At 53.0% G+C, this 22,846-nt stretch overlaps 1 protein-coding gene across 2 annotated transcripts in view; it reads right to left on the bottom strand.

The window, feature by feature from the left end:
- Positions 1-6,044: 6,044 nt before the first annotated feature.
- The window catches only part of ASB7 (ankyrin repeat and SOCS box containing 7), a 33,043-nt gene continuing 16,241 nt past the window's right edge, over positions 6,045-22,846 (bottom strand). For both annotated transcript variants that reach the window (XM_054713377.1, XM_054713379.1), the window contains 2 exons: positions 18,700-19,305; positions 6,045-7,502 (listed from right to left, as the gene is read on the bottom strand). In XM_054713377.1, the coding sequence (XP_054569352.1) occupies positions 7,363-7,502; positions 18,700-19,305 (746 nt within the window). In that variant the 3' untranslated portion in view covers positions 6,045-7,362. The remainder of the gene's footprint in view (positions 7,503-18,699; positions 19,306-22,846) is intronic.

The raw sequence follows: 22,846 nt of genomic DNA, 5'->3' as shown, positions 1-22,846 counted from the left end.
TACCTAAACCAAACTGGGGCGTGCAGGAGGCCGCTGACGGACGGTTCTCTCTCATTGATGTTTCTCTCTCTCTCTCCCTCTCCCTTCTTCTGTCTTGCTTTCAACAGATTCCAAGCAGAGGTGACTCGGTGCTGCTGACAGAGTGACTCCCAGGCCAGCCACAGCGCTGGATGCAAAGCCACCCCCGTCTCCCAGCTGGTTTATCCTTTTCCTTACAGCGGGGAGCACGAGCTTCGCCCCCCGGAAGCCCAGGCTGTATCCAGGGGCTGGGAGAAGATTCGTTGGTGCTGGTTCCCTGGGAAGCTCGGGCTGCCCCCCGGCCCGATCTGGCCCGGTGTCGCCCATCGGCCGCCAGCACGTGGGGCAAACGTGGCTGGTGCCTCTTCCCGTTGTCAGGACGTGGCACGGGCCGTCTCTGTCCCCGGGCAGTGCCACGCGGCACACGTGAGCTGGAGCAGCGAGCATCCTCCTCTCCCCCGCCTCCCCAAGGGCCAGGGCGGTCACGTGAGTTTTGACAGACACACGATGGACCGGCTGTTAAATGAGGCCGAAGAATAGTAATAGCGGGACACAGGCTCCTGGCTTTGTCCCTGCCCAACTGAAAATGCGTCGATGGTGCAAAAGATAATTGGAGACAGAACAGCCCAGACGGGCGTCAGCTGGTCACGTGGCCGAGAGGTCTGCATTCTTTTTAAAAAATATATATTTTATTGATTTTTTACAGAGAGGAAGGGACAGGGATAGAGAGTTAGAAACATCAATGGAAGAGAAACATCCATCAGCTGCCTCCTGCACACCTCCCACTGGGGATGTGCCCGCAACCAAGGTACATGCCCTTGACCGGAATCGAACCTGGACCCTTAAGTCCGCAGGCCGACGCTCTATCCACTGAGCCACACCGGTCAGGGCTAGGTCTGCATTCTTGCTTCACGGAAGGCACCCAGAACTTTTCCAGGCGGGCCCCAAAGATTTGGGGACCGTTTACACATGCCTTCTGCGAATCAGTCTACCTTTTTTTCTTTTTAAAATATATATTACATATATTTATTTCAGCGAGGGAGAGAGAAACATCAATGATGAGAGAGAATCATGGACCGGCTGCCTCCTGCACGTCCCCCTATTGGGGATCAATCCCGCAACCCGGGCATGTGCCCTGACCGGGAATCGAACCGTGACCTCCTGGTTCCTAGGTCGACGCTCAACCACGGAGCCACGCGGGCCGGGCTAAAGCACTTTTTAATTTAAAAAAATCATTCCACGGAGAGGGAATGCTATCAGTTGATCTCAGGTCAGGTTTTTTTTATCACCTCCTCCCTTCCCCCAACTCCCTAATAATTTCCTCAACATCAAGCCTTTCCATGAAGCTCGCCAGCCCCCTAATTACACAGCCTTTGTGAGTAAGCGCTTCTACGGGCCTCTCAAAGGCAAGGCCGGGGCCGAGCCTAATAGAGGGGTTCCGTGTTCCCCGGAGCCCCGTGTTCCAGCCCTTTCATCTCCGTGCAGAGCGGGCCCAGAGGCGGCGGCAAAGGAGGGGGTAGGCAAGTACCTTGGGAGCCAGCCTGGCTCGGGGATGAGGCAACCTGCTGGCGGCTGCGAGTCGAGGGCGTGCTGGCCTTCGGGGCGCGCAGGGCCCACTCTGGGGGTCCTCCCAGCAGGTGAGCGGCCCCTGGGCAGGAACCCTCTGCATTTTTTTTTGTTAATTCTCCCATTGACTTTTAGGGAGGAGCCTGCAATGGAGGTATGTGCCCTTGACTGGAATCGAACCCAGGACCCTCCAGTCCTTGGGCCAACGCTCTATCCACTGAGCTACACCGGCTAGGGCTGGCCCTTCCTTTAGATTCCGTGGTCGGCAAACCGTGGCTCGCGAGCCACATGCGGCTCTTTGGCCCCTGGAGTGTGGCTCTTCCACAAAATACCACGGCCTGGGCGAGTCTGTTTTGAAGAAGTGGCGTGAGAAGAAGTTTCAGTTTAAAAAATTGGGCTCTCCAGAGAAATTTCAATCGTTGTCCTGTTGATACTTGGCTCTGTTGACTAATGAGTTTGCCGACCACTGCTTTAGATGATCTCAGAGGAAAGAGACCTTGTAATGACAGAAGAATGCTAAAGACAAATGAATTACCTTTGTTCTCGTGGGAGTCCACGTGAGCTCCGGCCTACGTGGCAATACCCGGCAGTGGCTACTTAAAATCTCTCTTGGTACTTAAGCTACTCTAAACTCTCACATCAGTATCTGTGTTGTGGACTGAAGGTGCTGGGTTCAATTCCCGGTCAGGGCACATGCCCGGGTTGCGGGCTCCATCCCCAGTGTGGGGCGTGCAGGAGGCAGCTGATCCATGATTCTCTCTCATCATGGATGTTTCTCTCTCTCCCGCTCCCTTCCTTTCTGAAATCAATAAAAATATATTTAAAAAAAAAATCTGTGTTAAGAGCACATAGCTTATTGCCCAGCTGGCGTGGCTCGGTGGTTGAGCGTCGACCTATGAACCAGTCATGGTTTGGCTCCCAGTCAGGGCACATGCCCGCGATCCCCAGTGTGGGGCGTGCAGGAGGCAGCTGATGGATGATTCTCTCTCATCATGGATGTTTCTCTCTCTCCCCCTCTCCCTTCCTCTCTGAAGAAAAAAAGACCAAAAAAAAAAAAAAAATACAGGCAGAGGATACAAATCCATTTCCTTTCGTCTCAGGAGATGTGGACATTTTTTTTTGTTTGTTTATTAATCAAGGAGATAATGTTTTACCAAGAGCGACCCAGCCCTTCATTGCAAACCGCCGTTCAGCTGCAAAAACAGCACCCCACTTACATCATCTTGGAAGAGGAACCACTGCGGGGCTCCCCAGCGACACAGCGATGTTTCACAGCTGGGCTCCCCCACGGCGCAGGAGGAAGCGGTTCGGATGGCCCAGTCCTGGCCTCCGCGCGGGCCAAGCCCTGTACAAGTCTGCAACCAGGTTCCAGTTTCAGAGCATCCAACGGCTCCATGAAGTGCTAAACCTCATCCTCCCTTCCCCCCCCCCCCGACCCCCTCCCCGGCCATCACTCATGTCAGCCCCAGGGCCCTCCGGAATGGAGCCACGCTGATGTGACCCAGAGGAAGTGAGAAAAGGGAGAGTGTTTTTTGTTATTTTTATTTTTTATTTTTTTGCTTTTGTCTCCTGCAGCTTAAGAAACGACCCCAGATGCGTTGTTCTCGCTGCATCATCGCTGTTCTGGGCTGAGAAAGGCCGGGGTCCAAACTCTGTCCTCAGTCGAGGTGTGGCAGACACGAGGCAGAGGGGGAGCCCGGCCCCCCAAAAGGCCCGGGATTGGAGCCACACATGGAAGAATGTGGTAGGCGCTGGTTGGCTGGCCTTGGCAGAGTGCAATGAAAAGATAAAATAAAAAGGGTGGTGGTAAGAACCGCCTCATCGGGGCTAAAGTGATTCTATGTTCTGTATCACATTCTTACACCATTCCCGACGGTCTGGTCTCTAGTCAGTGGGGCTCAGTGGGCTGAAGGATTGCTGGTTTGATTCCCAGTCAGGGCACATGCTCACGTTGCGGGATCGATCCCTGGGAGGGGGCGTGCAGGAGGCGGCTGATGGATGTTTCACTCTCACATGGATGTTTCTCTCTCTCCCTCTCACTAAAAGTCAATTAAAACATCTTTTTCTTTTTAAAATATATTTTTATTGATTTCAGAGAGGAAAGGAGAGGGAGAGAGAGAGAGAAACGTCAGTGATGAGAATCATGGATCGGCTGCCTCCTGCACGCCCCACACTAGGGGATCGAGCCCGCAACCCGGGCATGTGCCCTGACCTGGAATCGAACCGTGATCTCCTGGTTCATGGGTGGATGCTCAACCACGGAGCCACACTGGCTGGGCCAATTAAAAAAATCTTAAAATAATAAAAATAAGTCCTAGCTGATTTGGCTCAGTGGATAGAGCAAGGGCCTACAGACTGAAGGGTCCTTGGTTCGATTCTGGTCAAGGGCACATGCCTGAGTGGCAATACCCCATTCCCAGTGTGGGGCGTGCAGGAGGCAGCCAATCCATGATTCTCTCTCATCACTGATGTCTCTCTCTCTGAAATCAATAAAAAAATATTTAAAGAAAAAATACTGATGAAAGAAGGTTACTTTTGTTTCCTTTCACGAAAGAAAGAGCTGGGGAGTATTAAACCGTTAAGGCCGACTAGAAATAACACACAATTCCAGGAAGTGTTAAACCAGATTGAAGTTTTGTTGTTTTTTTTTTTTTAATTCAAACTGACCCAAAGCAAAACAAACTTACATTACAAAGGAAGAACAAAATACAGTATGAGAGAACACACTAGGAGTTACAGGAAAGCTAAATTTGGGGGCAGAGAGCCTCGTCCCGGTCATATTCTGGGCTACGGAGCACTTGGGCATTCTCGTCGCTTAGCTGACACGTGGCGCTCGCTCCCCCATGTGCCACGTGGACCCTGGCCACGGCCACGGCCACGGGACACTGGATTCTCTCGCGGAAACGCGTCCCGAGCATGACTGATAATAGGACTCAGAGAACAAAAGGGTCACGTCGTCCCGACGCGCAAGCGAGGATTATTTCTGTAGTCAATAGTTTAGAAAGATGGGCATTAAATAATCTAAAAAAAAACCAAAACAAAAATAACCACACACTCTCGCTCTGCTGTACATTTATGAACACAAATATTTACACGGGGAGGGGAGGGGAGGGGAGGGGGGGGAAGTCGGTTTCAAAAACAGAAGAGGTTTGCAGTTCATGGGTGATCACAATCTTTCAGGAGCTGGTTTCTTTGGTGTGCTTGCCAGATACATTTTTATATAAAGGCTTGCTCCGAGGCGTCAGTCATCCATCTCAAAATAAACAGGAAGGATCCGTGACAAATTTAATACTGCTCTGAACACCTCAGTCAAGATTCTGGGAAAAGCAATCGGTTGATTTTTTTTTTTTTTTCTTTCTTTCTGAAAACACTCCTTTCTCTCTACTCATCGTGGGACCCCGGGATGCTTCTAGAACAATCCGATTCAAACGCGGACCTGCGCATTTATCCCCCCGTCCCACGGATGACCGACCGCCGGGCGTTTTAAGTTACTGTGAAAGAACGCTGATGTGACTGGGAGTCTGTTACCAAAAAAATAAAAATAAAATAAAATAAAAATAAAACTTTCTTTTTAAGCGTCTGGAGAAATCAAACCTCGAAACAATAAATAATGGGACTTAGACGCACGTCTTCATTCAGTGGAAATTTCAATCCCACAGGGAGCTCTCATAATTGTCTTCTGAAGCCGAAGCAGCAACACAGGACGAAGAATTCACCTTGGTCTTTATACCGGGGACTGCCTGACTCGAACTCAGGGGCCGGTTTGGGGGAAAGCTTGGGACGGCTGGGGAAAGAATCATGTGAGACTGGACTGATTGAAGTCACACACATGTAGGCGGAGAGAGGGCCCGGGTGCCTCCCCCGTGCTTGCCTCCTGGGGCCTGATTTTCTAGGGAGAAGGTAGGTTCCATTCATTCCTGGCTGTGCCACGTCCCGGATGCGGGTGGCCCTTAGCTCTGGCCTCGGTGTTAAAGGATCACCACGCGGCTCGGGCCCCCGATGGCCCGAGGGAAGTGAGCTTTCCGGGGCTATTTTTACGGGGAAAGGGACAGATCGCCTCGTCCTAGCAGTTACAGGCTCGGGATGGTGACAAAACGGGCCACATGCTCCCGGCTCCCCCGTCGGCGACCCCCCCAGCCACTGCCGACCCCCCAGTTCGCTGTGGGACCTGCTTCCCACTTGGGGCCGCAGAGGCAGCCGCTCAGACGAGGGCAGCCCTTCCCCGAGCCAACTTCTCTGAGAAACGCGTCACGGGTGCGTGGCTGCTTGTGCGCTCCCCGAAGCGCTGGGCACCACCCTGGGAAGTTGGAAAAGGCTTTTCGGAAACGAAACGACCAGTCGGGCACGCCACCCACTGCCAAGGGCCTCGGCCCAGATCCCTGCGGCTTCTGGACGCTTCTGATCACGCCCGTGTTTTCACGCTGCCGGCCCTACCGACCCAGAAAACAAGATCCCCGGGGATGACCCTCTGGCGGGCGGGAAAGGTCTCATGAGCGCATCAGGGGTTTCACCAGATTTACCAACGCGCATCCATTGGGAATGTCACCTTTCCGAGATCTGGCTTAACCGGGGAGCAAAAAACAACCAAAAACCCCCCACACATCACAAACAACACCATGGCACCGCCTGGAAGGAGTTCACCGTCACAGCCGCAGGGTTTCATGCCATTTGGGGCTATTCTGAGGGCGCGCTCTCCCACCCGGATAGGACGTTGTCGGCTCCATCCGAGTGGAGGCGAGGACGAAACGAAGCTCTGAAACAAAACCGCACGGGAACTGCGACCCGGCGGGCCCCGGGGCTGCGATTCACCCGAAACCGGCGGTGCCTGCGCCCACGGGCCCGGCGTGGCCCGGCGGCCGTGGCACGAGGAACGTCGAAAGCGAGATTATGGCTAGAAGACACCCCGAGGAAGTATTGCACTGGAGGCGCTTCCGAAAAACAGGAGACGGTGGCCTTAGAAAGCGATGCTCTCTCTCGTTAGTTTTTTTTTTTTTTTTTAAAGCACTATTCCCACAGGGACCCGCGGAGGCCCCGTCTCCGGGCAGTGCCCTGCGGTGGTTAAAACACAAATAAGTTAAAAACGAGAGCGCGCCCACCGGGGAAAGAGAGGTACTGGGGTTCTCCCCACCCCGGCCCCCCACCCAAAGCAACAGGAAGTAGGAAAGGAACCGTTTCAAACAGCCGATCTGTATTCATTAAAAAAAAACAACGAGAGGACAGGAGTACTTACAAAATTTCATGGGGGAGGGGAAGGGGTGCATTTTCCAGTAGAACCCAGAACCCCCCTCTTGGGTGGGCCGGGGACTCCCACCGTTAACATGTGCCCTGCTGGTTCGTCACACGCACAAAAGCCCGTGAACCCATAACATCGGCAAAGGGGCGGACTCTCCGCACCAAACCGGCCCGCGTCGTTTCGGGAAAACAAGAGCGACGCCGCGCGTTTCTGTGAACGCGGCATCGGAGAGAAGGCTTGGACCTCTCCAACCTGGACCAGGAAACCAAATTAAGACCTTCAAGCATGTGGTGTGTTTATAGATAGATATATATATATATATATAAAAACCAACAACCCCTCCCGTACAACGAAAACCAACCGAACAAACGAACGGAAAAAGAAAACAAACGAACAAACAAACAAAAAAAAACATCTAAAAGTGTACACCTGCTTTCTGACTTCTCGGCGGATCAGAAATTGCATAGGATATACTTTGTGCAAGGCCCACGGCCTCAGGAGAATCCGGAACAGAGCGCCCGACCCCGCGCCCGGGCCCGCGTCTGTCAGATGCCATCGAATTTGTGTTTTAAGTAGTCTTTTATGACCTTGGCAATGGGCAGGTCGTCAAGTAGCTTTAGGTTCTGAAGGCCTATACACTGCCGGATTTTGATTCGGCACAGGTCCTGCAAGTTGCGGGGCTGCCCTGGAAAGACAGAGAAAAAGAAAACACGGTTACACAGCGGAACATGTGAGGCAGGCTTTCCGGTTCTGAAAATCAGTGTGTGTGTGTGTGTGTGCGTGCGCGCGCGTGCACATGTTTTGGTTTGTTGTTTTTTAAAAAAATGTTTTTATTTACTTTTGTTTTTTAAAATATATTTTATTGATTTTTTACAGAGAGGAAGGGAGAGGGATAGAGAGTTAGAAACATCGATGAGAGAGAGACATCGATCAACAGCCACCTGCACACTCCCTACTGGGGATGTGCCCGCAACCAAGGTACATGCCCTTGACCGGAATCAAACCTGGGACCCTTCAGTCTGCAGGCAGATGCTCTATCCACTGAGCCATCGGTTAGGGCTTTTATTTTATTTTTAAAAAAGATATTTTTATTGATTTCGGAGAAGAAGGGTGAGGGGGAGAGAGAGAGAGAGACAGACAAACATCAATGAGAGAATTATGGATCGGCTGCCGCCTGCACGCCCCACACTGGGGATGGAGCCTGCAACCCGGGCATGTGCCCTTGACCGGAATCGAACCCTGGGACCTTTCAGTCCGCAGGCCGGCGCTCTATCCACTGAGCCACACCCGCTAGGACTTTTTACATTCTAGATAAACATCTTTCGTATTGGAAATATGTCCTCTTCACCTGCTTTCATAGTCGATGGTAACGCCGATGAGAGCGAGCACACGTAGAATGCTTACTCCGAGCCGTGGATTCCTACAAACCCGACATACAGGAACTCCTTTAATCCTTTTACGAGGGAAGGACTTTGATCGTCAGCCCATTTCGCAGACTCGGCGTGTCTGAGGGGTTGAGTAACACGCTCCGAGTCTCGCCGGAAGCCCTGGTTCAGCGGTTCCCAAACCTCTCGGTCTCAAAGCCGCTTCCTACTTTCCAAGGGGATCAAGTTCCCAAAGGAACTTCTGTTCTTAGGTTAGGGCTGTATCGGCCGATGAACTCCCCTATCTGAAGCCGAGAGAGAGCTTAGCTTAGAAATACTTCTTCATTCCATTTAGAAGCAACAGCAAGAAGCCCCATGACGTGCGGACATCAACAACTCTGCTGTGAGATGAACAGAGTGAGGCGAGGAGAATGGCACGCGTTCGCGTCTTATCCACACTCGGGAGCGCCTGGCTGGCTCCTCGCCGACGCTGCTGCATCCGATCCGCGGGGATGCAGTCACGTCATCTGGTCTGGAAACGTCCCCGCACACGCAGGAGAGAAGGAATGCGAACCAGGCAGCGCACGCCTCGTGAGATGATGAGAATCATCACTCTGACCTCAGATACCCTGAGAGGGTCTCGGGGAAGCGCAGCGGCCCTGGGGCCACATGGGGGAGAGGATGGGGGGACCATCGCGCTGCTTAGCACCTGAACTTGTGCTCTGTCTGTCTAGCTCAGCGGTCGGCAAACTCATTAGCCAGCAGAGCCAAATATCAACAGTACAACGATGGAAAGTTCTTTGGAGAGGCAAATTTTTTAAACTTAAACTTCTTCTAACGCCACTTCTTCAAAGTAGACTCGCCCAGGCCGTGGTATTCTGTGGAAGAGCCACACTCAAGGGGCCAAAGAGCCGCATGTGGCTCGCGAGCCACAGTTTGCCGACTACTGGTCTAGAGGGATCACCACTGTTTGAAAGTAATTCTTTGTGAGGACAAAAGGCTCCTTAAAATTCAGACCTCTGTTCTGGAAGGCCTATGGAAACACGTGTTTTTCCAAGAGTTACTGAATACATACATGTAAGGGCTCTTAAAAGAATCACAGCAGCCCGGCCGGCGTGGCTCCGTGGTCGAGCGTCCACCCATGAACCAGGATGTCACTGTTCGATTCCCGGTCAGGGCACATGCCTGGGTTGCGGGCTCGATCCCCAAGTGGGGGGAGTGCAGGAGGCAGCCGATCCATGATTCTCTCTCATTATTGCTGTTTCTAGCTCTCTCTCCCCCTCTCCCTTCCCCTCTCTGAAATCAATAAAAACACATTAAAAAAACACACAAATCACAGCAGAAGTTACGGATTCCCTAGAAAGATTTATAAACTAGGAGCAGCTACAGAGGTTTGCACTCAATCTGCGTGCCTGCGAGACACACACACACACACACACACACACACACGCACACGTCTCCCAGCAAGATTCCGCCTTCCCGCCTCCCATCCTTAGGGGTGAGGAGTGAGGTTCCCAGCAGACGCGCTCAGAGCTCTGCTGGCGCTTAACAAGGTTGTCAACGACCCACACCCCATGCTCCACGCGGGCAGGACAGCTCTGGCTGCCCACGCCAGCCCCGCGCCTGACACCACACTCCACACATGCCGGCGGAGTGAGTGCATACTCCGCAGGCGTGTCCCTAAAGGAGAAACCGGCCAGCTCATGGCAAGACACGCCCATGTCAAGAGCACACAGTTTCCTAAGCGGTGCTGGATGGCTAGGCATCGCCACGCACAGGCTGCCGCCAGGAAGAGGATCCACGATCGCTGTCATTTTTCAGTACATGCTTACAACACGTGACCCATGTGTGTAAACCAGCATAGGAATCTTCCTTTAAAAAAAAAATTCATTGACTTCAGAGAGGAAGGGAGAGGGGGAGAGACAGAAACATCAATGATGAGAGAGAATCATGGATCGGCTGCCTCCTGCACGCCCCGCACTGGGGATCGAGCCCGAAATCCTACTGGGCATGTGCCCTGACGGGGAATCTCACTGTGACCTCCTGGTTCATAGGTCAAAGCTCAACCATGGAGCCACGCCGGCCGGGCTAGCTAGCCACTTTCCATCAGGGGACACAGCTACGGAAGCACGGCCACCCTCGGAGGTCAGCTCCGCACGCGCCTTCCCAAGGGGCAAACCACCTCTCTGTGCGTAGCCGTGGGAGAGTTCTACTCCGCTTGTTCCTGACTTTTCTTCTCCATAAGCAGTGTGTTGTGGCGACCTTTTAATATTTTGGGCAATGGGACTTTTTTAAAAAATATATTTTTTCATTGACTTTTTAGAGAGGAAAGGAGAGAGAGAGAGAGAGAGAGAGAGAGAGAGAGAGAGAGAGAGAGAGAAAGAGAGAGAGAAACAGGGATGTGAGAGCAGAGCAGCCATCGGCTGCCCCCTGCACGCCCCCTACTGGGGGATCGAGCCGGATCGCCCTGACCTGGAATCAAACCACCAACCGTTGGGTGCAGGGACGATGACGCCCAACTGCATCACGCTGGCCAGGGGCAGGATGGGAGTTTTTAAAGCCTTCCCGACCCCGTGGGGTCCCGTGCCCGCAGGACGGCCATTCAGGACACGGGCACACACCCCATCGCGCCAAAGCATCAGGTCTCGAGCCAGACTCCCCGGGCCTGACTGCCCGGCTCACCGCTTACAACCCGTGGGTCTCGGGCCAGCCCCCCCCCCCCGCGTCCTCACCTGGCCACGGAGGGCACCGCCCCCCGCGTCCTCACCTGGCCACTGAGGGCACCGCCCCCCGCGTCCTCACCTGGCCACTGAGGGCACCGCCCCCCCGCGTCCTCACCTGGCCACTGAGGGCACCGCCCCCCGCGTCCTCACCTGGCCACTGAGGGCACCGCCCCCCCGCGTCCTCACCTGGCCACTGAGGGCACCGCCCCCCGCGTCCTCACCTGGCCACTGAGGGCACCACCCCCCGCGTCCTCACCTGGCCACTGAGGGCACCGCCCCCCGCGTCCTCACCTGGCCACTGAGGGCACAACCACCTGCACCACAGCCGTGACAGGCCTGAAACGAGTTAACCTGGGCCAAGGGCTGAGAATAGAACCGGGCACACAGGCCGAGCTATATACGCCTTTAAGCACACAGACGCTGAAACAGTCCTATTTAGATCCTCGTAAAAAATAATGTTTGCTTCTCCCGCCCAGAAGGGCAGGGGGCCCCTCCCTGGGAGCGGAAGGCACTGTCCTCCCGGTGCTCAGGGGAACGTGCGTGCCGTAAAGGTGCGAGCGATTGGTAACCGAGGCCCACGGATGGAAATCAGAGTCTAGAAAGCACCCGCAGGGCTTGAGTCAGGTGGGAACACTCACTGTATACAAAGATGTGCAGTCCTAGCCAGTCTGGCCCAGTGGATAGAGCGTCAGCCCATGGACTGAAGGGTCCCGGGTTCGATTCCAGTTAAGGGCAGGTATCTCGGCTGCAGGCTCGATCCCTGGCCTGGGCCTTGGTTGGGGTGCATGTAGGAGGCAACCCATCGATGTGTCTCTCTCACATGGATGCTTCTCTCTCTCTCTCTCCTCTCTCTCTCCCTTCCACTTTCCCTTTAAAAAAAAATCAATGGAAAAATATCCTCGGATGAGGATTCACAAAAAAATTAAAAGTTGTGCAGTGATGAAGGGAGACGTATCGTTACCCCACTGCTCCATCCACACAGGCACAGACGCTAACTCATCTCGTCAGCTACTAGTGCTGGGCGACAAGCAGGAGAAATAATAGAGAGTAATAAGGGATACTCATTTTAATTGTTGTTATTTCTAAGATTAAAGAGCTGCCCTACCCCCCACTCCCCCGCCCCTGCCCGGGGTTATCACTTTGGGAATAGAAAAGTATAATTGAACAAAAAAAGGACTTATTTTCTTCCTTAAAAAAAAAAAATTTTTTTTTAATTGATTTCAGAGAGGAAGAGAGAGGGAGAGAGAGAGAGAAACATCCATGATGAGAAAATCATGGACTGGCTGCCTCCTGCACACCCCACACTGGGGATGGAGCCCGCAACCCGGGCATGTGTCCTGACCTGGCATCGCACCGTGACCTCCTGGTTCATAGGTCGAAGCTCAACCACTGAGCCACGCCGGCCGGGCAAGGACTTATTTTCTTGAAAGTATTAAGGGAGCACCTACTATGCACTCAAAGACGCACTGCCCCAAAGATGAAGGGGAGAGGAGGAGGCAGTGGCCGAGGAAAAGAGAGCTGAGGAAGAGAGGAAAAGGGACGGAAGGAGAAACGCCACACACACACACACACACACACACACACGCACGCACGCACGCACACACGTGCACGCTTTTATGAGGTGTCTCAGAAAGGGATGCCTGCCCTGTTACATAACAGCGGGGGCTGTAACAGCGGACTGACTGTCCCTGGGGGACGGCACACAAAAGAGCCTAATTTAAGGAATCATAGCACTTGGGGGAGGCACAAAGCTACAAGGTGGGGGTGCTCACGAACCACAATGGGGTTACGTAACAGTTCAAAGGGGCCGTGGGCGCCCGTCGGGAGGGAGGCCGTCATTAGCGGTAATGGGGCCGGTGCGGGGCAGGAAGCCGGCTTTTGAAGGCCCGTCTAGCACGGATTACAAAACCCGGGCGGGCGGCCGGCCGCCGCGTCACTTGGGAAATTAAACCTCCCGGGCCCCTCCTGTGGGCGCTGCCGTTCCCGAATTCGAGATGGAACGGAAGCTCCGTATCTGGACAAGATGTACTGGCGGAAGTGGACAGAGCGGGCAAGACATTGGTCCGTAACCCAAAGGGCCGAAATAAAAGCAAAACAGGGTTTTTTTCTTTGGGGAAGAGAGGCGGGGAGAGACGGAGATGGAGAGGAGGGTGTAGAAAACAAACAACATCCCCCCCCCCCCAAAAAAAAAGCCACAAACGAACGAAGAGGAAGGCTCAGCCCCTCCGATGGCTGTGTACAAGCTGACTGTTCCTTCAGGTCCCACTGCATCGCGGGCCGACATCTGGAACCGGCTCCCAACACCTGTGTCTGCGTCTTTGCTTCAGCTCAGCGCCCCACTTTAACATCCTACACCCCAACCCCACCGTGTCTCTATCGCTCCCGCCTCTGCAGTCCCTGCACGGGGACCTGGTCCGCAATTTGTGACACGAGACGTCCTCTGGAAAACCCGGGCGGGCCGGGCTCGGGGAGGCGGCGCCGGCTCAGCCCTCGGCTCGGCGAGACCCCCAAGGCACGGCCTCAGCCCTGGGTGACAATCTTTCCCACGGGGACATGGGATTTGGTCTGTACTGGCGTTTTTGTTTTTTAATCTTCAACCCAGGATATTTTTCCATTGATTTTTTTTTTTTCTTTAGAGAGAGTGGATTGGGAGGAAGACGGGAGAGAAAGAGAGAGAGAGAGAGAGAGAGAGAGAGAGAAACATCGATGTGAGACACACTGATTGGTTGCCTCCCATCTGCGCCCAGACTGGGGCCAGGGACCGAGCCTGCAACCGAGGTCCATGCCCTTGACCAGAATCCAACCAGGACCCTTCGGTCCACAGGCCGACACTCTAACCACTGAGCCACACTGACCAGGGCTGACCTGTATTTCCCATTTGCACTAAGCCAACCAAAACCATACGCTGCTTCCTGGCCAATGACAAGAAATCTCTAGAAGCTCACATTAAAAATAGAAAGTAATACAAATACGATGAAAACAGCCCAGAATAAGGCACTACTTTTACACCAGAGAACCTTAAAATGGGGTGTAACTTGACTTAACACTGTGGACTGCTTGTCTGTTTATTTCTGAAGGTGACGTTAATCACTGAGGCAGAAATGGAGATGCCTGGCAAAATCCCCAACGAGAAAAACAAGTAAATAATCGAAAATAGCCTTATGCAGTTAAAATGAGCTACGCAAACTATTGCTCCGAAGAGTTACACTAGGGAACACTGTTTTGACCAGTCATCCAGCAAGAAAATTCAAAGAAACGGATTCAAGGATCATTTGAAAATTAACAAAGAAAAACAAAACAGCCCTAACCGGTTTGGCTCAGTGGATAGAGGGTCGGCCTGTGGACTCAAGGGTCCTGGGTTCGATTCCGATCAAGGGCATGTACCTTGGTTGCGGGCACATCCCCATTAGGGAGTGTGCGGGAGGCAGCTGATCGATGTTTCTCTCTCATCGATGTTTCTAACTCTCTATCCCTCTCTCTTCCCCTCTGTAAAAATCAATAAAATATATTAAAAAAATAATAAAAAAAAATAATAAAAGGAGTCATGATTTGTATTCCTACTTTTTTTTTTGCGTGTGTGTGTGCCCTTAACGAGAATCAAACCCGGGACCCTCCAGTCTGCAGGCCGATGCTCTATCCACTGAGCCAAACCAGCTAGGGCTATTCCTGCTTTTTAAAAGTCTCATTCCCCCTCACCCCCTAAAGTTTAACTTCTGCAGCGACTGAAATTTGAACAGAAACGTATTTCGGGTTATGCAGTGCTTATAAAACAGGAAGCCCTTGTAAACACCTGTGACGGATGTTCTAGAACAGCTATCGCCAACCTTCGGGACCTCGCGGATGTCCGTGGGCCGCTGGCTGGCGACTGCTGTTCTAGAAAGCAACCAGCGTAAGCACCTGACAGAGGAAGTCTCTGGCAAAACAGCTTACCCAACTCCATTCCCATCCATCTCATCTTTCCATCTTACAGGTATGAGCCATTTCATCCTAAAAACCTATCAATCAAGCCCTGGCCAGTGTGGCTCCGTTGGTTGAGCATCACTCCAGGAACCGAGAGGGGTAGCTGGTTCGATTCCGGGTCAGGGCACATGCTTGGGATGCAGGCTCCATCCCCATCCAGTAGAGGGCGTGCAGGAGGCAGCTGATCCATGATTCTCATCATTGATGTTTCTCTCTCTCTCCCCCTCTCCCTTCCTCTCTAAAATCAATAAATACATGTATTTTTTTTTTTTTAAAGAGTGGATTACGGCTGAGAGCGAGCGAGCTGTGGGGCGCAGACCCACTGAGGAGTGAGGGGAGCCCAGGCCCAGGCCACCAGAGGCGCCTGGAGCCCCCGGCCCCTCCGGCCGCCGCCAGCATGACACACAGGCCAGCTCCGGGCCAGGCCAACATGAAACCTGACATGAACGGCCTATTTACCTCAGAGCCTATTACCTAATACCTCACGTCTGGCTTCAATAAAAAATTACAAGACGTGCTAAAAGGCAAGAAAAAACACAGTCGGATGAGACGGAGCAAGCATCAGACCAGACTCTGATATGACACAGATGTTGGAAGGATCAGACAGGCAATTTAAAAGGACTGTGATTACCCTGTGAAAACCAAGGGAAATATTAGATGGGTGTATGTAACATCTTGGCCCGGCTGGCGTGGCTCCGTGGTTGATGAACCACTATCCATCTATGAACCAGGAGGTCACGGTTCCATTCCCGGTCAAGGGCACATGCCTGGCATGCGGGCTCCATCCCCAGTAGGGGGACGTGCAGGAGGCAGCCGATCCATGATTCTCTCGTCATTGATGTTTCCCTCTCTCTCCCTCTCCCTTCCTCTCTGAGATCAATAAAAATATACTTAAGAAAAAAAAGACAAAAAGACAGATGGGCCTTCATGTCTGAAAAGCCGGCCACACGTCTGCTCGGCTGCCATCTTTCTGAGACCCAATCAGCCAGCTCCCACTCACCCTGGACCAGCTCGGGGCATGCTCCACTCCCGAGCAAGGGAGAACTCCGATGCCAGGAAACATCCCTGTGGATTTTTCTATCTGTCCTGAATTTTAAAGGTCCATGCGAACCTTACTTACTTATTTAATCCTCTCTGGAGGGTATTTTCCACTGATTTTTAGAGAGTGGAAAGAGGGGGGGGGGGTAGGGAAGAGAGTGAGAGACACACCGACTGGTTGCCTCCCGCATGAGCCCCGAGACCAGGGCCAGGGATCGAGCCTGCAACCGAGGGGCGTGCCCTTGACCGGAATCGAACCCGGGACCCTTCAGTCCGTAGGGGGATGCTCTACCCACTGAGCAACACTGGCCGGGGCTTAGGTGAACCTTTCTTTACCTCAACATTCTTGCCCTCCAGCATCATTCTGAGAGCTGGGACACGGGCAGCTCCCATCCCCCGGCTGTGTCTCCGTGTGGAGACCACACAAGTCTGCAGAGCTGACGAGAGGCGGCTGGGGAAGCGAGTCTGGAAGGTTCCTGGTAGCAGGCCCTTGTAGTTCACCCGCCCACATCTAATGCGATGTTTTATGGAAAACACACACACACACACACACACACACACACACACACGGCACCGAGAACGTACCAGACCCTGTTTCCAGTGCATGGTAAACATTAACTCATGTACCCCTCCCAGCGAGCCTGGAGACGGACGTAAACACCCTAATTCTACGACGAGGACAGGCACAGAGCAGCCGGGGCCCGCCTGCCCGAGGCCACGGCTCACGCGTGGGGGAGTCGGCGGCGGGAGCTCACAGGGCCTCGCTCCAGCCTGTGCTGTGAACGCGGAGCCAAGGACTTGGCGACAGGGGCTGAGCCGTCTGCGGGGAGCACGCCTTCCTGACGGCCGCCCCACGAATGCGACCCAGCGCCGCCGGGGCAGTTCAAGCGACGACAGAGAGACACCCCGAGATTCTAAGGAGTCAGACCCGCTCGCCGCTTTGCAAGCTGGGCCAGACACTTCCTGGCTTTTTTTAGGAAAAGCAAAAAAAAAAAAAGCACCCACAGAGAAACAGGTTGGGTACAGTGGAAGCCGGCACCGAATGTCCCACCTCCGGCAAATCTCTTCTCACCAGTTTCCTACCAGCCTTCACGACTTCACCGGGCGACCTACGCCAGTGACACTGTGGTCCCATGTCATGTGGGCTCCCTCTGCGATGAAGCAAATTTGAGCGGCAACTTGGCAATAAAAGAAAGCACAAGCGCGCCCGGCTGGCGTGGCTGAGTGGCTGGGCATCGACCTATGAACCAGGAAGTTACGGTTCAATTCTCAGTTGGAGGACATGCCTGGATTGTGGGCTCGATCCTCAGTAGAGGGTGTGCAGGAGGCAGCCGATCTGTGATTCTCTCTCATCACTGATGTTTCTTTTCCTCCCCTTTTTCTAAATATCCTATATAATAAAAGCCTAATATGCTAAGTGGTCTGGTTGTCCAGTCGTCTGTTCAACCAATCAAAGCATAATATGCTAATGATCTAAGGCCACGCAAATGCTCACTATGACTTGCACTGACCACCAGGGGGTAGACGCTCCAACTGGTAGGTTAGCTTGCTGCTGAGGTCTGGCCGATCGGGACCGAGAGAGATGGGCTGGACACGCCAGGGAGCCCTCCCATGATCCCTCTCTGGCTGGCCAACCTCCCACAACCCTCCCTGGCCCCAATCATGCACCGGTGGGGTCCCTAGGCCTGGCCTGCACCCTCTCACAATCTGGGGATGTCAGAGAGCCCGTTTCGGCCCGATGCCGCAGGCCAAGCCATGGGATACCACTGGTGCACGCATTCGTGCACCGGGCCACTAGTGTGTGTGTGTGTGTATATATATATACATATATATTTTTAATTGATTTCAGAGAGGAAGGGAGAGGGAGAGATAGAAACATCAATGAGAGAGAATCATGGATCCGCTGCCTCCTGCACGCCTCCTGCTGGGGATCAAGCCCACAACCGGGCATGTGCCCTTGACCGGAATAGAACCTGGGACCCTTCAGTCTGCAGGCTGACGCTCTATCCACTGAGCCAAACCGGCTAGGGCTCATCACTGATGTTTCTCTCTCTCTCTCCCTCTCCCTTCCTCTCTGAAATCATTAAGATTAATAATAATAATAATAAAAAGCCAGGAGCCTTGCACAGGTAGGGCACCTAAGACTCAAACTTGCCCTGGCCCTCCACCCGAAGTCCCCGGCAGCCCCGAGAAACGAGCTTCCAACCCCAGGAACTGCCTTGTTCCAGCGGAGATCTTCGTTAAGGGAGAGTCCTCCCGTCCCGTCCACTTCTCCTTCGCTTCTCTCACCCCCACTCCACTTCCTGTTACTTTTCGTGACTCAACTACTGAGCTCTCACGCCATCTTGTGACATCGAGCTTCCTTTTTATTGTGGACGAATGAGGTCTGACCTTACTGAGCAGGGCTAATACGCACCATGAATGTCTGCCTATTGCTACTTGTTGAAAAACACCTTACAGGCCTAGCCGGCGTTTCTCAGTGGATAGAGGGTGGGCCTGCAGACCGAAGGGTCCCGGGTTCGATTCCGGTCAAGGGCACGTACCTCGGTGGCAGGCTCTTCCCCGGCCCGGGCCCTGGTCGGGGCTCGTGCAGGAGGCAACCAAGTGATGTGTCTCTCTCACATCAATGTTTCCATCTTTCCCCTTCTCTTCCACTCTCCCTAAATAAAAAAAATGGGAAACTATCCTCGGGTGAGGATTCACACCACCACCACCACCACCACCACCACCACAGATTCCTCGGAAGATGCGGCACACTTTCCAAAACGCGACGCGAGGGGAAAACCGGGTTACGTACGTGTGACTTCCTGCAAGAAATCCAAACACGGCCGCCCGCTGCCGGAGATGCTGAGCGAAACCGCCAGCGGGGTCTGCCCCTCGTAGTTCCTCGTGTTCGTGTCCGCCCCGTAACTGTACAACATCCGCGCGCACAGCGCGTCGTCGCGGAGGGCGGACAGGTGCAGGGGCGTCTGGCCGTCCTCCAGGCGGCCCAGGTTCGTGTCGGCCCCGCGCTGCAGGAACATGCGGCAGTACGAGTGGTTGCTCTTGATGACGGCGTAGCGCAGCAGGAAGCCGTTCTGGATGTCGATGTTGGCGCTGTGGTCCAGCAGGATCTTCACGCAGCTCGAGCGCTCCCGGATGATGGCCAGCTGCAGTGGCGTGGTGCCCTTGTCGCTGAGCGGGTCCACCTCGGCCTTGAACTCCAGCAGGAGGCGGACGAACGAGTCCCGGCCGTAGTGGGCGGCCACGTGCAGGGGAGTCCAGCCGTCGTTGCTCTTGGCGTTGATGATGTCGCTCCGGTACTCGGACTCCAGCATCAGGCGCGCGATGCGGGCCCGGCCGTGCATGGCGGCGTAGTGCAGCGCCGTGAAGCCGCCGATCAAGTCCTTGACCGTGGGATCAGCTGCGGTGAGAACCAGAACGGACACATCAGCAGGCTCTGGGGCAAAACAACGAGCCCTCGCCACAGCAGAGCACGTGCACGCCAATGCTCACCCAGGATCAGACATCACACCCAACAGCCAGCACGGCTCTCCTCGGTTTAACTGGAGCCGAGGGTTTTTAAAAATATATAGTTTTACTGATTTCAGAGAGGCAGGGAGAGGGAGAGAGAGACAGAGACACCAATGATGAGAGAGAATAACTGGCCGCCTGCCTCTTGCACGCCTCCTATTGGGGATGGAGCCCGTGACCTGGGCATGTGCCCTGACCGGGAATTGAACCGTGACCTCCTGGTTCATAGGTCGACGCTCAATCACTTAGCAGCACCGGCTACGCTGAAGTCAAGTTTTAATGAGAAATGAAGTTTGGTAGAAAGCTTTCAACCCTGGTTAAAAAAGTTTTTGAAAGATATATATATATATATATATATTTTTATATATATATCCTATCTAATAATAGACAAATATGCAAATTGACCATACCTCCGACACACCCACAAGCCATGCCTACCATCCAATCAGAGAGAGTATGCAAATTAACCCAAACCAAGTATGCAAATTAACCCAAACCAAGATGGCTACAGAAACAGAGAGCAAGGTTTCCTAGGTAACAGAGGAAGCCAAGCTTTCTGCAGGCCTAAGCCTCCACTCAAGCTACAAAGTTTCAATTATAGAAGGTAAACAAATTCAAACAAATGGCGGCAGGATGGAGCTTGAGAGAGCAGGCCAGGGTTGCCGCCGGCAACAGGGGAAGCAAAGCTTTCCACACACCCTGGCTGGGCCCACCCGCTTAAGGCAACAAAGTTTCAGTTATAACCCCAACACAAATGGCTGCGGGCCTCGGAGGGAGCCCCAGGCTTGGCTCTGCTCCAGGCTACAAAGTTTAATTGTAGAAGGAAAATAAATTCCAGATACCAGGGCCTCTGCTTGCGTTGCCAGGGGGCGTGGTCCGCCTGCAAACCACCACAGGCCCCTCGCTCAGGCTGCCCCACGCCCCAAGGGAACCCCACCCTGATCAGGGACACCCTTCAGGGCAAACCAGCTGGCCCCCACCCCTGTACCAGGCCTCTATCCTATCTAATAAAAGAGTAATCTGCAGATTGATCATCACTGCAACACACAATCTAGCTGCCCCCATATGGTCAAGGATCCTGTCCCCATGTGGACACAAGATGGCCACCACAAGATGGCCAGCAGGAGAGGGCAGTTGGGAGGCACCCGGCCTGCAAGGGAGGGCAGTTGGAGGTGATCAACCCTGCAGGAGAGGGCAGTTAGGGGTGACCAGGCCGGCAGAGGAGGGAAGTTGGGGGCAAACAGGCTGGCGGCAGAGTGGTTAGGGGGTGATCAGGCTGGCAGGCAGAAGCGGTTAGGGGCAATCAGGAAGGCAGGCAGGCAAGCAGTTGGGAGCCAGCAGTCCTGGATTGTGAGAGGGATGTCCGACTGCCCGTTTAGGCCCGATCTCCTAAACGGGCAGTCGGACATCCCTTGAGGGGTCCCAGATTGGAGAGGGTACAGGCTGGGCTGAGGGACAACCCCCCTCCATGCACGAATTTCGTGCACCGGGCCTCTAGTATATGTGTGTGTGTGTGTGTGTATATATGTATATATATGTATATGTATATATATGTATATGTATATATATATGCCCAGCTGGCGTGGTTCAGTGGTTGAGCACTGACCTATGAACCAGGAGGTCACGGTTTGATTCCCGGTCAGGGCACATGCCCGGGTTGCGGGCTTGATCCCAGTAGGGGGTGTGTAGGAAGCAGCCGATCCATGATTCTCTCTCATCATGGATGTTTCTTCCTTTAAAGATTTTACTTATCTATTTATTTTATTATTACTATTTTTTTTGCTAATCCTCACCTGAGGATATTTTTTCTATTGCTTTTTAGACAGTGTGGAAGGGAGGGGGAAGAGACAGAGAGAGAGAGAAACATCAATGTGAGAGAGACACTGAGACACATCGACTGGCTGCCTCCGGGGATGGAGCCTGCAACCAAGCGGTATGTGCCCTGGATCGGAATCGAACCTGGGACCCACAGGCTGACGCTCTATCCACTGAGCCACAGCGGTCAGGGCTCGTCACTGTCCATTTCTATTTCTCTCTCTGAAATCAATAAAAAACTTAAAAGAAGAGAGAAGATAAACACAAAAAGCACAGAGCTGAGACCACCACGTCCCTTGGCTAACTGAACCCCCTCCTTTTGGCTGCTCCCGCTCCCCCATCTCTGAATTGTTTTCCTGCTTCCCTTCGGCTTTAACTTTTTATTTTCTCTTGTGCTTCTTGGTCTTAAAGAGAAGCATGTGTAGCAACATCTGCGGCTCTAAATTACGGATGTGCTGTGGTCTGGCAGGCGGCGTTGTTTTAAGGGTGTATTAAGAGGGGGGAAAAAAATAAAGTTTTTTTTCTTTCTCCCTGTGGTCTGTAAAAATTCCAAAGCACGTTAGATATATGTTAAGTGATCTGGACAAATCAGGTTTTCCTAAGATAAACGTCAACTCTGGACGCCTGGTTTTACAAGAACTTTGGAGTCTGTAAGAATTAAACAGCACGTCCTGTGAAAAACGGGAAGCCGTGTAAATGTTATTTTCTACGACAGTTCCAAAACCCTCTCCTAGATGGACTGATTTCTGGGGCGGGGTGGAAGAGAGAGAGAAAGAAAAAGAAACGCCGGTGGTTTATCTGCTGTGTCACCACTCAGTCACAGCCTGTGTCACCTGGCCCAGCGGCTCCTTGAGCTAAGGGGGAAGTTCTACGTCGCTCCCATCCCACGGGCATTCCTGGGCACTGTGTCCCGGGGACGTAGGCCACTTCCTGGAGGCCCGCAATTCCTTGTGAAGATAAGGAATTGGTCAGAGCTAACTACCTGGGATTCCAAGGCTTTCTCCTTGCCCTGGCCAGTGCTGCTCCGCGGTTAGAGCGCCGGCCCCAGGACTGAAGGGTCGTGGGTTCAATTCCGGTCAAGGGCACGTACAGGTCCCCCAGCCCCGGTAGGAACAGGTGCAGGAGGCAACCAATCGATGATTCTCCCTCACATCGATGCTTCTCTCTCTCTCTCTTTTTCTCTCCCTCTAGGAATCAATGGAAAAAATACCCGGGGGTGAGGATTTAAAAAACACACACACAAAGGCTTTATTCTCATAAAAGTCACCCTTAATGTTTGGTTTGGCCACGAAAGAGAAAAATTCATGAGTGCTTTTTCAAACAACTAAACAAAAAGCCTCCAAAGTTGTGTGAGTAGACGTTTGTGTACTGTCTACCAAAATGTTATTTCCTGCTAAAACATGGGTCTCTGGGAAAATTCTGTGAAGCAGAAAGCTCCATGGAAAAGAATGACATTACGGAGAATGAAAGTTTCAGTTAAGAAGTAGTTGCTCACAGAACCTGTAAAAAGTTAAGATTCTTATTAAGTAAAGTCCACCAGTCAAATTTCTAAAATTAAATATAAATGAGCAATGAATGCACAATAGCAATGGAGTATCATACCTACGTTGGTCTTC

The sequence above is a fragment of the Eptesicus fuscus genome, chromosome 25, assembly GCF_027574615.1.
Source record: "Eptesicus fuscus isolate TK198812 chromosome 25, DD_ASM_mEF_20220401, whole genome shotgun sequence".
NCBI classification, from domain to species: domain Eukaryota; kingdom Metazoa; phylum Chordata; class Mammalia; order Chiroptera; family Vespertilionidae; genus Eptesicus; species Eptesicus fuscus.
This window is presented reverse-complemented; position numbering and strand designations above follow the sequence as displayed.